Genomic DNA, 12,818 nt, shown 5'->3' with positions numbered 1-12,818 from the left:
TTGTCTACACCATGTATGTTGGTAATATATACTGTATGATAATAGGCAGACACAGATAAGAAAGTATGATTTACAAACATAGGTGATAAATTGCAACAGTTCACCTACCTGTAGAAACAAATTAGATCTTTTAATTAATTTTCTAACTTTTAATGGATAATGCAGGACTCTTTAAGTGGTAATTGCACTGTTGCAATTTAACATCTACTAATGAATTAGCTACAGAATGTGTATATTTGAGGTTGGTTAACAGACAAGAAAGGCCCTATTCACTAAGGGGTGCCAAATGTTAGGCACTACTCCCCAGTGAATAAAATTGTTAAGTTTGTGTGTTGGTGCTTCTGCACTGGCCCGAGAAGTTTGAATAACTCAGCTGTGGTGCCATTTTCGATTTATATTCACACATACACAGAAGAGCAAAGTCACAAAGTCATATTTTTCTTAATATCTTAATACCATAAATGCTATATGATCTTCCAGGGATAATTATATACTTTTTCACACCAATTACCTATTTTTAACATAATATGTCATGGAAAACAGGATTTTTTGATACTCACCGTTAAATCTGTTTCTCTGTAGTCGTAAGGGGGACACAGGGAACCATGGGGTTAAGCTCCATCCTCCAGGACACTTGAATAATTAAATAAAGGGGCGTGCCCATCAGGCTTTACCCCATACACTGTACATTCCACTTCAGTTTGTTCCAAAAGCTGCTATCGTAGTTAACTTCAAAAACAACTTTCCTAATAGGCAGAAAGCAACCAGTGAAACTGAACAAAAAACTCGACCAAACCGGTCAAAGCTCGTCAAGGGCGGGAAGCCCTGTGTCCCCCTTACGACTACAGAGAAACAGATTTAACGGTGAGTATCAAAAAAATCCTGTTTTCTCTGTCGTCTTAGGGGGACACAGGGAACCATGGGGACTTAACAAAGCAGTCCCAAACAGCAGGGTGGGAACGAGCTAACAGTAAAGTACGTGGTTGCAGAGTTAGGAAATCACTGACTGCAACACCTTACGTCCGAGGGCAGCCTCGGCGGAAGAAAAAGTATCAACTTTGTAAAATTTAGAGAATGTGTGAGCGGAGGACCAGGTAGCCGCCCTACAGATCTGTTCCAAGGAAGCAGAGTTTCGCCATGCCCAGGAGGCTCCCACCGCTCTGGTGGAGTGAGCCCTGAGTCCTTCTGGCGGAAATCTTCCCTTTGCGGAATATGCTTGTTTTATAGACTCTCTAATCCACCTTGATATAGTTGACTTGGAAGCTGCCTGACCCCTACGGGGGCCGGATGGGATGACAAACAGAGCCTGAGACTTTCGGAAAGGTTTTGATCGTTCCACATACCATTTTAGTGCTCTAACAACATCCAGATTATGTAATCTGCGTTCCTTATCATTCTTAGGATCTGGGCATAGAGACGGAAGAACAATCTCTTGGTATGAAATGCCGATACTACCTTGGGTAAGAATTCAGGAATCGTGCGAAGAACGGCCTTATCCTTGTGGAAAATTAGGTAAGGAGGGACACACGACAGGGCGCTAATCTCAGACACTCTTCTAGTTGATGATATTGCTACTAGAAACACCACCTTGTAGGTTATCCATGTATCAGATATTGCGTGCATTGGCTCAAATGGAGGATCCAGCATTGCCTCCAGCACTACATTGAGGTCCCAGCTAGCAACTGGTGGCTTGAAAGGCGGCATGATATGAGCCACTCCTTGCAGAAACGTGCGAATCAAGTCTTCATTCGCTAACCGGGATTGAAACAGAATTGACAGAGCCGACACTTGGACTTTAAGAGAACTGAGCTTGAGACCCAGTTGTAGCCCCTGTTGTAGAAAGGATAATATCCTAGGCAATTGCAGTTCCAGAAACGGAAAATGTGATTCTTCGCACCACTTGGAATAGGACTGCCAAACCCTGTGATATGACTTGGCCGATGAAGCTTTTCGAGCCTTCAGCATAGTGGTTATGACCTTCTCATCTAATCCTTGTCTCTGCCAAACGGACCTCTCAATAGCCATCCCGTCAAAGCGAAGAGACCCGGGTTGTGGTGAGCTATGGGACCCTGCTGAAGCAGGTCTGGCCTGCATTTTAGCCGAATTGGTTGCGCTACGGACATCTCCTGCAGGTCGGTGAACCAGGTTCTCCGAGGCCAGTATGGGGCCACTGTTATTACTGTTGACCGAGATTGCTTGATCTTCTTCAGAACCCTTGGCAGCATGGGAAGCGGCGGAAAGACATATGCGAGGTTGAACTGCCAGTTCTGTGTCATGGCATCCACCCCCACTGCTAATGGATCTCTGCAACGGGCGAAAAATCTTGTTACTTTTCGATTGCCTCTTGATGCCATTAGATCTATGCTGGGAGTCCCCCATTGATCTACAAGCTCTTGGAATGTCTCTGGATGTAGCTCCCATTCCCCGGGGTCCAGCTGATTCCGACTGAGAAAGTCCGCTTTTGTGTTGGACACTCCCGGAATATGTATCGCAGACAACTTTACTGAATTGGTTTCTGCCCAGAGCAGAATCTGTCTGGCTTCCGTCAGCGCGGCCCGACTTCTTGTTCCTCCCGGACGATTTATGTACGCCACTGTTGTCGCGTTGTCGCTTTGAATGCGTATTGGGCATGCTCTGAGATGATCTTCCCATTGAATTAGGGCCAGCTTCACTGCTCTCAGTTCCAGAATGTTTATTGGTAGTCTGGCTTCCTCCGGAGACCATCGACCTTGTGCCGACTGCTTGTCCCATGTCGCCCCCCATCCCTGGAGGCTGGCATCCGTGGATATCACCACCCATTCCGGAATTGCCCATGATTGACCTCGGGCTAGGTTCTTGGGGCTCAACCACCATTGAAGTGCCGTCCTTGTCTGCTGTGACAGCGACAGAGGTCGAGAAAGAGATCCCCCTTTCCATGTTGCTAGGATACTGGCTTGAAGAGGTCGCAGGTGTATTTGCGCAAATGGAACTGCCTCTATAGCTGATACCATTGTCCCCAACACTTGCATTGCTTTGTGTATCGTTGTGCTTTGGTTGGTGATTAAGTAGCGGACTTGATCTCTGATTCTGGTCTGCTTGTCTGTGGGTAAGCTCACAGTTTGTTTTATCGTGTCGAACTCCAGGCCTAGAAACATCATTTTGTGACTGGGTTCCGTGTTGGACTTGGACCAGTTGACAGTCCATCCGAATCTCTGGAGTAATTGCACCGCCTTGTTCAGGTCCTCCTTGGCCCTCAACACTGAACTGGCTTTTAGAAGGAGATCGTCCAGATAAGGTGTCACTGAAATCCCCTGTAGCCTTAAAGTGGCCGCTGTTGCTGCCATCAACTTCGTAAAGACTCTGGGGGCGGACGACAGACCGAATGGAAGTGCCACAAATTGGAAGTGCTTGTTCTTGAAGGCAAAACGTAAATAACGATGATGGGGCGGCCATATCGGGACATGAAGGTATGCATCTTTTATATCCAGGGACATCAACAGTTGCCCCTGTTCCATCCCCCGAATGACTGATCTCAATGTTTCCATCTTGAACTTCACCGATCGGATGAACTTGTTGAGACCCTTGAGATCGAGCACTGGTCTGACCGACCCATAGAGTAGAAACCTGAGAATCTCTCTGTAGTTGGTACTGGCCTGATTACTCCGGACCGCTCCAGTCTTTCTATACATTCTAGGAAAGTTAGTGCCTTCTGCGGATTGTGAGGAACCCTGGACATGAAAAATCTTTTGGGGGGCATGGTATAGAAATCTATGTGATATCCTTCTGTCACAATTTCTTTCACCCATATATCCGAAGAATGATGTATCCATTCCTCCCGGAATCGAAGTAACTTGCCCCCTATTTTCTCCAACGATTCCGGAGGGAGTGCCCCGTCAGGCTGAGGCGGGCTTCTCTCCTGTGGGTTTGATGTGTGGCCTGTTGGTCTTCCATGTGGATCTACCTTTGTCTCCCGCCTTTGACCGAAAGTGAGATCGCTGTGGGGAGTTGCTTCGTCTATTAAATCTGCCACTTTGGCCACGAAAAAATTTTCCCCTTCTATTTGAGGTGGTTGCTCTACTTCTGGCCTGCGGTAGGAAGGTACTCTTACCCCCCGTCGCTTGGGAGATAATTTTCTCTAATTCCTCCCCGAACAGTCTTTGCCCCTTAAAGGGAAGCGAAGTCAGCGACTTCTTGGAGCTGACATCTGCCGACCAATTCTTGAGCCATAAGGTTCTGCGTGCCGCCACAGACAAGGCTGATGTCCGGGCCGTGACTTGTGCCGTGTCCAGAGTGGCATCACAAAGATAGCTAGATGCCTCGGCAATGGCCTGTGCCGATTCTAATAGCTCCTGCCTTGAGGTACCATTCTGAATGTCCTTCACCAGAGCTTCTGACCATGCCTGAACAGCCCTGGACACCCATGCGGACGCTAGACATGGACGCAGCGTCGAACCTGCAGATGAGTAAATTGCACGTAAAAACCCCTCCAGCCGTCTGTCTGAGGAATCTTTGAAAGCCGCTGCATCAGTAACTGGCAGTGTGGTGGACTTTGAAAGTCTAGACACAGGTGCATCGACTACTGGTGGGTTAGACCAAACATTCACTAGCTCTTTAGGAAATGGATATAGTTTATTAAACTTTTTATTCGTCTGAAATTTGTGTTCAGGTGAGTTCCACTCGTTCTGAATCAAACTTTGAAGCTGGTCATTCTCCGGAAAGCAAACAGAAGATTTGTGTTGTCTCTTAAATAAATTTGACGCTTCTGCAGTGTGTTTAGGCTTTTGCGAGATATTAAGCACCTCAATCACCCCTTTGATTATGCCGTCTATGTCATGTAGACTGTCACGATCCTTTCCTTCATCCTGAATTTCTTCTTCATCAGCCGAGTCAGACCCAGGGGACTCAATTTCCCCCTCTGACTGAGAAGAAAGCAGCTCAGGAGATGAGTCGTCAGACGCCTCAGGATTCCTAACCTCCACACTAGCATCCTCTATTCGTCTACGTTTGCCACTAGTCCTGTGGTTTAGCCTGACTAGTGTTTTGCCTAGATTTTCTGCAAGAGCAGGTAAACCTTGTAGCGCTGCCAATGACTGTGAGAGCTGGACTGCCCATAGTGGCGCAGGCGGCTCTGCTGCCGCTCCTAATTCTTCCCGAGGCACAGCTGTTACCTCTGCTGGAAGCCCCCCTAAAGCAGTGGTTTCCCCCTGCCCCTTGTTGCAGGACCTGCACAGCGGCTCCCCCTGTCCCCCTGGAATTTTTTGTTGGCATCCAGAACAAGCTAGGTAAGTCACCTGTGCTGATAAGGACCCCTTCCGTCCAGCCCTTGTGAACAGTCCCACTGACTTACCTTCTGCCATAAGGAAAGGTAGAGTGTATTGGGTACTGCCTGACAACACCTAGGAGACCTTAAGCTGAATCGCTTCTGTCTCTGTTTCTCTCTCAGCTGCTCTGTGCTGCTGAGGCTTTCCGTGCTCAAAATGGCCGCTGGAACGCATATGCGTTCCATTGCGTGTGCGCGCATGCGCACTTGCGCATGCGCATGCGCAAATGCGCTCCGGTTCGCGCCAAACCAAGATGGCCGCCGAACTGACTGGAGGTGGAACGCAATGCGTTCCACTTCCTGCGCCACACGGAGATGAATGCCAGCAGCGTCGCAGCCTCCTTCTTCCAGCAGCCTGCCTCAATGCGCCTGTTATGGCGCACCTCTTAGGAGCTGCTCTATTTTGCTGAAAACCAAAAACGGACCAGGTAGGAGCCAACTAGCAGGGAGAAACATTACACAGGAGGGCGGACTAGGGTAAAGAGGTGTGGGGGGGGGAAGGATAGTTCCTAAGAACTCTTACGGCAGACAGAACTGCTACAGTGCAGACATTGTGCCACTTACCCCCCCACACCGGCCAGACCCTCTGCTCTGATACATTCAGCGCAGGCAACGTCTAGGTGGTCTTAGCTAATGCTATTGTTGACCCCGGTGTGTTGCTCCTCGTAGGGGGCTGCCTCTATGAAAACAGGTAACCCTGTTTTTCCGGCCTCACCCCGGGTATCAGCTCAATACTGAACGTAGAGACATGCGACGGTCCATCCTCCCGGGAGCAGGACACTTAAAAAACTGAAGTGGAATGTACAGTGTATGGGGTAAAGCCTGATGGGCACGCCCCTTTATTTAATTATTCAAGTGTCCTGCCTCCTGGAGGATGGAGCTTAACCCCATGGTTCCCTGTGTCCCCCTAAGACGACAGAGAAACTGCTGTTACCCAAACTTTTCACACCAATGCAAGCTACAGTAACCGTCTTAAAAACTTATGGTTTTTACATCAACTACAAGTTTTTAGAGAGTGTTGTATTTGGCATTATATCTATTGCTTATGTATTCGTTTTGATTCTCATACTTTCACTGATTTAATTCAAGAACATTATACCTTGGGATAGGTCCTCTGTATTGATATCATATCAATCTTGAGCACTTAGCAATCAGTATTGTTAAAGGAAGACAACTTAGCTATACTGGAGTTATTCATACCTTGTTTGTCTCTTTGCCAGATGGAATTCTTGCTTGTAGGTTTTCCACAAGGGTTTTCTTGGTAAATCCCGGGCCTTCATCTGGAATAGGCAGTGACCCATTCCTTCCAATCTCCCCCAATGCAGTGATAGCTGCTATTGCTAACTGGGGGGATGCATTATCCAAAAACAATCCTAAAATAAAGCATATGAATATTACTATCACAAATTTTCTGACACAAAGCATAAATGACTGTTGCACTAAACATGTAAAGATTCTTGTTAAAAACGGCAACTGCAGCTGTGGTCACTCAAAATTTGCTGCAGTCATTGAATTTACACCATTCAATTAAGGTAATTTGCATCCAAAACCGCTCTTTGCCTTGCAAATCCTGATGCTACCACCTCCTCAAAGATGCCACTACCTCCAGGGATCCCACTGATGGTAGGTTCCAAAATGGACAATGAAAACGCTTCTAAAGAACTGGGTGCAGACAATTTTGGTTCAGAATGCCAAGCAACCAGACAAACTTTTTTGTGCCATTTAAACACTAGGCAAATTTGCATCTGGGCAGTAACCCATAGCATCTCATCAGTGATTAGCTTTTTTCAGTCAGCTGCAAGCAGAACAAAAAATGAGCTTAGTGTTTATAAATTACCCCCATTGTGCCAGATTTGTGTCAAAATTGTGTGTGTTTTGATGCATTGGACGCAACTGTGCCAAGTCAACTCCCCTTGGCGGACGTAATGACGGTGAAATTATGGAGACAATGCTGCATTGTCGTTAAAATACATTGTGAACTACGCCCAAAATTGCACTTTGCCCTTCTTTAAGTAAATGAGCCCTTTATAGTTACTGGGTTTACCTATGGTTTCTGCACACTCCTGGATAATTTTATCATGCTCAGGGAGAGACGTGGGTCCAGGCAGCTCCAAATCGTGCATCTCAACGTGACTCCTGTGGAACTTAGCAAGGTACCTTCCAATTACGTAGCCTAGTGCCAGCAAAGCTCCATGCTGTGCTTCGGGGTTCTGGAAACATTATGACATAAGATTTGTTTTATCTTCTACAGCTTACCAGTGAACATGACAGTATAAAAGCATAAGCAGAGATAATTTTGAGCCATTTAAATAAGGGTGAACTCATTCTACAAATACATTAAGAAACAAACCAGAAGCCTTATCCTAACCTAATGTGCTCTGTTTAATTAATTAAGATAACATTTATTTATTAAAACAGGCTAAGACCCAGTGCTGAGCACATGAAAACAAATGTATCACATAGAACCTGATAATGTATGTCACTGATGAAGAGGATTCTCATTATGAAAAAAACCTAAGCACATAACACTATGTCCACATAACACTGGGATGTGTGTGGGTGAGTCTCATTAAGTCTTTGTTATGCTACTGGATCATTCTAGTACAGGTATAGGATCCCTTATCCGGAAACCCGATATCCAAAAATCTCCGAATTACGGAATGGCTGTCTCCCATAGACTCCATTTTATCCAAATAATCCAAATTTTTAAAAATGATTTCCCTTTTCTCTGTAATAATAAAACAGTAGCTTGTACTTGATCCCAACTAAGATATAATTAATCCTTATTGGAAGCAAAACCAGCCTATTGGGTTTAGTTTCTTGTAGACTTAAGGTATGAAGACCCAAATACGGAAAGATACGTTATCCGGAAACCCCAGGTCCCAAGCATTCTGGATAACAGATCCCATACCTGTACCAGAAAGTACTATGAAAGGAATAAAGACCAACTTCATCAATACACTTACATGGTTGTCCTTTGCAATCTTTATCAAATTTTCCAGTTTCGACTTTAATTCTGGTCCAGATACTGTGGAAACCACTACTGCATAAAGCTGCGCAGCTAGCTCACGCATTTCTTCCTTGTTTGCAGTCATTAGACCCTAAAAGAAGTACATACACAGTCATACAGCGTTGACCTATTTTTTCATTCTACTTTCAGTCATATCAAGATATTAAATCAGCATTCTCTTCAAATATATTAAAGAACCAAAAGCATAGCAATAAGTGGCAAGCAATCATTTCTTCTGCTTCTTGCCCATGCATATGCTAGTAGAATGGACACCATAAATCCACCAGTTTCATTCGCTCTAATTTGGCTTGTTTCATATACCTTAATCCAGTCAGTTCTATCTCTTAACGAAGCAGCCAGCTTTTGTGGATACACAGAGATAACCTCTAGGAGACAGTACATCATTTGTAGACCTGCATGAAAGAAAAAAAAGGCATTACATTTTTAGTTTTTGAACTTGAGTTACTTAATAGTTTATATTTTATAACAATTTATTATGCTTATAGCTATGTCAAATAGTTATGTTTAAATCCCTACTCCCACCTAAACCAACAGAAATTGTGGCTCAGTCAAATACTGCTTTCTTCACAAAGATCTACTGACCATTTTGGGTTGGTGATCATCTTCTTCTTCAATTAACCTATGGGACTGTGGTACATTCTCTCTGAGCATTGCTCTGCCCTATTCTTCTAGTATCACAGGCATCCCCTGTGCCTATCGAAGCTGGGTGTAAGCCCATTACAGAAATTGTTGAAGAATAGCTGTACTGCACTTGTGTTTGTACAGAGAATGCTTGGAAATCAAAGAATATGGCAGGGCAACATATAGCAGACAATTTTCATTTGTCTGGCAAATCAGGCTGGGGCTAAGAAATAAGTAACTAAAATGATTTGCAGGTGCATGAAAACTACTTCTAAATCTTAGTTCCACAATCTGCAGTTTAAAAATAACCCTATGAGAGGACCACTACTGGAATCCCAGAATGGCTCAGTCTGAAATTCTGCAAGACAAGTTATTCAACTGTGGCTGACAGATCCGATACAGACTGCAGATCGAGCTTTCCCCATATAGCACCAGCAGGGTTTAAAAGCCAATCATAGTGCTGACATTCTTTTGTTACTACCTGTCCAGCCTTATGTTTAGCATCATCATACATTGATTAAACACTTGTAGTTGCTTCTGGCCCTATACTAGACATTTTAGGGATTTGCATCATAGGTTATCAGAACCAAGGGGCTCACACAAAGGTTAATCAGCTGACAGAAAAATTCAGTTCCTACAATAGATTCATCTTGATTTTTAGTTATATTGGGAAAAAATCAGCTTCATTAAGAATAAGCAGGTAAGACTTTATTTTTATTCGAACCTCCAACGGCAGATAACAATTGCTGTAAAAGGCTTATGTACATCTCCACTGGGTTCATGCCTTCATTTTCATTTGATGAAACATCGGTTACTGTAAAGTCTGTGGACATCAGCTCCCTTACATAGCGCCCCAGGACAGGAGCCTGGTCTTGCATGTCTGCAATGGATTGGCTGGTGGGTGTCACTCCTGCACTATGGGCTAGACACATTCTCAGGTACAGCATTATCTAAGAGATAAAGAAATGGAATAGAGATTTAGGAACAAAAGGGTACAGAGCCATACACAAAGCCTGTTACACCATTAACCAAATGATATAAACATAATAAAAGCAGATGCTAGGGTCCTTCTGGGTCTGCAACTGTTAACGAGTTTTTAATTTTGCACAAGGAATAAAGTGCAACCAAATCATACAATAGGCACCAGTGCTTTGTGTATGGACCTGAAGAGGTACAATTAAGCTTTCCATGTATCCACGTTATTTGAGCCCTCTAGATCATTGCTGTGAATTGCACAAGAGTCGTTGCACGGATACTTGGGCATCTAGCACAGAATTTACCTCTAGAAATGCAGCAGGGTTAAATGGGAGCTCAGAAGTTGCCGTTACAAATTTGACTGGTGTTTTCATCCGACTGGAAGCCTGATTAGACAGATTAAACACACAATATTAATAAATTAGTATCATATATTTTACAGGTTATTCAGTGATATACTGTGCCTTTAATACATACAGTAGGTTATAATGCAGTAGAAGTGCAGTAAAAAAAAACACACACACATTTCCTTACCTTTTCCAGTATGTAACTGACCATAACAGGAAAGGAGGGAAGTTTTGGAGATGGGGCTTCTTTATCAGTGGTATTGGAATATGATCGTAGAGCTCTTTGAGCTTCTCCATGTACCTCTTCTCTCCTTTAATTCAAAATGAACTGGTAAGGAGCCATGAAGAAATGTAATGGTATACCCACCTTTTGTAACCCTCCTAACAACACTGGTACTGCCCTTTTGCTTTAGACTGTAAGCTTCACTGTGGCAGGCACGCATGTGAACAATGAATTGTGAACAGATTATATAGAGCACTTTGTAATATGCTTGCCTTAGGAATAATATCTATTTAAATTGAAAATAATTCTTACGGATCTCCAGCTGAGAGTAAAAGCAGGTATCTTGATGGAATATGGTCAGGAGCGAAAACATTGCTTGCAAACTTCACTGCAACTTGTCGTACTTGGACCTCTGGCTAAAAAGAAGTAGCAGAAAACTACAGTATTCAGTACTCTCTCCATTGTTTCATGTGATTTCAATTAAGTTTAGCGGATGTAACAGAGTATGTAGGACAGGCTGAAAACTGGCCACACCACAAGACTGACCCTATTGCACTGCTCTTTATTTTAGATTCCTAGACACAGACCAAATACACAGTCATTAATTACCATCTGCAATATTACATTTTAAACCACAGATATAATTGCTTAAAAACTTCTTAGATTTCCTGTTATTATAATTCAGTCAGTAATTTCATGCTTACCTTCACCAGATATGAACCCACAAGTGCTTCCATGAGAGTTAGCTGAGCACCTTCTAAGTTAGTGTAAGCCCCAACCATCATGGACAGGGCCTCCTGGATAGAAAGCCTGACATCGGTATCTTCCTGCACAGAAAGATTAACAGGTTTTAACATTTCCTAATCAGGGAAGATATTGTCAGCTCTTTTGCATCAACATCAATCTAATATGGTTTCAATTAAGATGGAATTGCTTGTTATTTCCTTTGTCACATTCCCCCATGAATTCACTGCATGACTTGATGACTACGTCATACCTATAATTTTAAAAGGAACAACTCAAGATTTAGAAGAATTTAATGTACACTGATATTATCTACCTTGTGTAAACATAAAAATAATTAAAATATATATACATGAGAAAAAAAGAATTGTTCAAGACAATTTGGCATTTGGAAGCTAAATGTTTTACTTCAGATGAGATCCGGTTGCTCCTATTCATATGAACAAACATTCAAAGCTCAATGAGCAGAATAACCTTGGGCTCCTTTGCAAATACAAGAACAAACACAAAGCACATAAATTCATGTAAAACTGTATGCATTTGAATGATATTTATAAGGTTGCTTGCTTTTATAAACTCTTTAGTTGAATCAGTTTTACAATTTTTGTCTGTCACATTCCGTCTATTGTGTGCAAATAAGTAATGGCAAACAGGGCAGTTCAGGGTGCTTTTTGTTATATGAGTAGCCTTTAGCTCAGTAGGTGGGTCTTATGGACGACAAAATGCTCAAAATTGAAGGGCAATTGCCTGAACCAGTGTCCGGAGATTGCCACTTAAATTTGCCTGACCCATGAGTGCATCCAAGCATTTTGTCAACCCAAGACCAGCTGGAAATTGCTTTGGAGACAAAGATCCTAAATCACCCTTGTGAGATCATAAAAAACTTGTCTTTTTAACTGGAACAATTGTGCTTTCTAGATTTTTTCCCCTCACTTTTAAACACACATCAAAAAAAATGTATGCATAAATGCTTTTTTGAGGATTTCTATTTTCTGGAATAATTTGTCTCTGCTACATCCCAAGCCTTTACTTCGCCAGACTCAACTCTGTGCCACTTCTCTTTCTTCTGAAACACTGTTGCCCTACTAGTCCAATCCATAGTTAAAACAAATACTACAACGTGCTTGTTAGAGCGTGCATGCCTTACTTTACTCTACTGTAAGAATACAATACAGGGGAGGAAATAATCATCAGGGTAAAGGGAGAATTAATTTAAGTGTATTAACAAGAAACACGAGAAAGGGACCAAAAAAAATAGGCAGAAGTCATCAGAAATCTGGGGAATATGGAGTGATGGGAAACCGGGATTCAGGTAACTCCCGAGAAAATCGGTGGGATTTTTGGGTCCCGGTGTGGGTTCCGGTTGAGCTCCTGCCTTGCTCCATCCCCTTTTGAGACTTCAAAAATAGGCAGGTTGGGCACTGGTCTATAAATTCCCCACACCTTTTTGTAAAGGATATACAATATAGCAAATACATGCAAAATCAGAAAGATTTCAACATTGAGCATAAGCAGAAGGGTCCCATTCAAGTGCCACATTGTTTTTTTTTTTGGGGGGGGGGTCTCACAAATAGGTTC

The 12,818-nt window shown here is 43.2% G+C and overlaps 1 protein-coding gene across 1 annotated transcript in view; it reads right to left on the bottom strand.

Annotated features, from left to right (window-relative positions):
• The window catches only part of ecpas.L (Ecm29 proteasome adaptor and scaffold L homeolog), a 65,276-nt gene that overhangs the window by 31,404 nt on the left and 21,054 nt on the right, over positions 1-12,818 (bottom strand). Inside the window, 9 exon segments of the mRNA NM_001097838.1 lie at positions 6,500-6,672; positions 7,344-7,509; positions 8,266-8,400; positions 8,631-8,722; positions 9,676-9,901; positions 10,232-10,312; positions 10,461-10,584; positions 10,809-10,912; positions 11,201-11,323. Of these exon segments, the coding sequence (NP_001091307.1) occupies positions 6,500-6,672; positions 7,344-7,509; positions 8,266-8,400; positions 8,631-8,722; positions 9,676-9,901; positions 10,232-10,312; positions 10,461-10,584; positions 10,809-10,912; positions 11,201-11,323 (1,224 nt within the window).

This window comes from Xenopus laevis, chromosome 1L, assembly GCF_017654675.1.
Source record: "Xenopus laevis strain J_2021 chromosome 1L, Xenopus_laevis_v10.1, whole genome shotgun sequence".
NCBI classification, from domain to species: domain Eukaryota; kingdom Metazoa; phylum Chordata; class Amphibia; order Anura; family Pipidae; genus Xenopus; species Xenopus laevis.
This window is presented reverse-complemented; position numbering and strand designations above follow the sequence as displayed.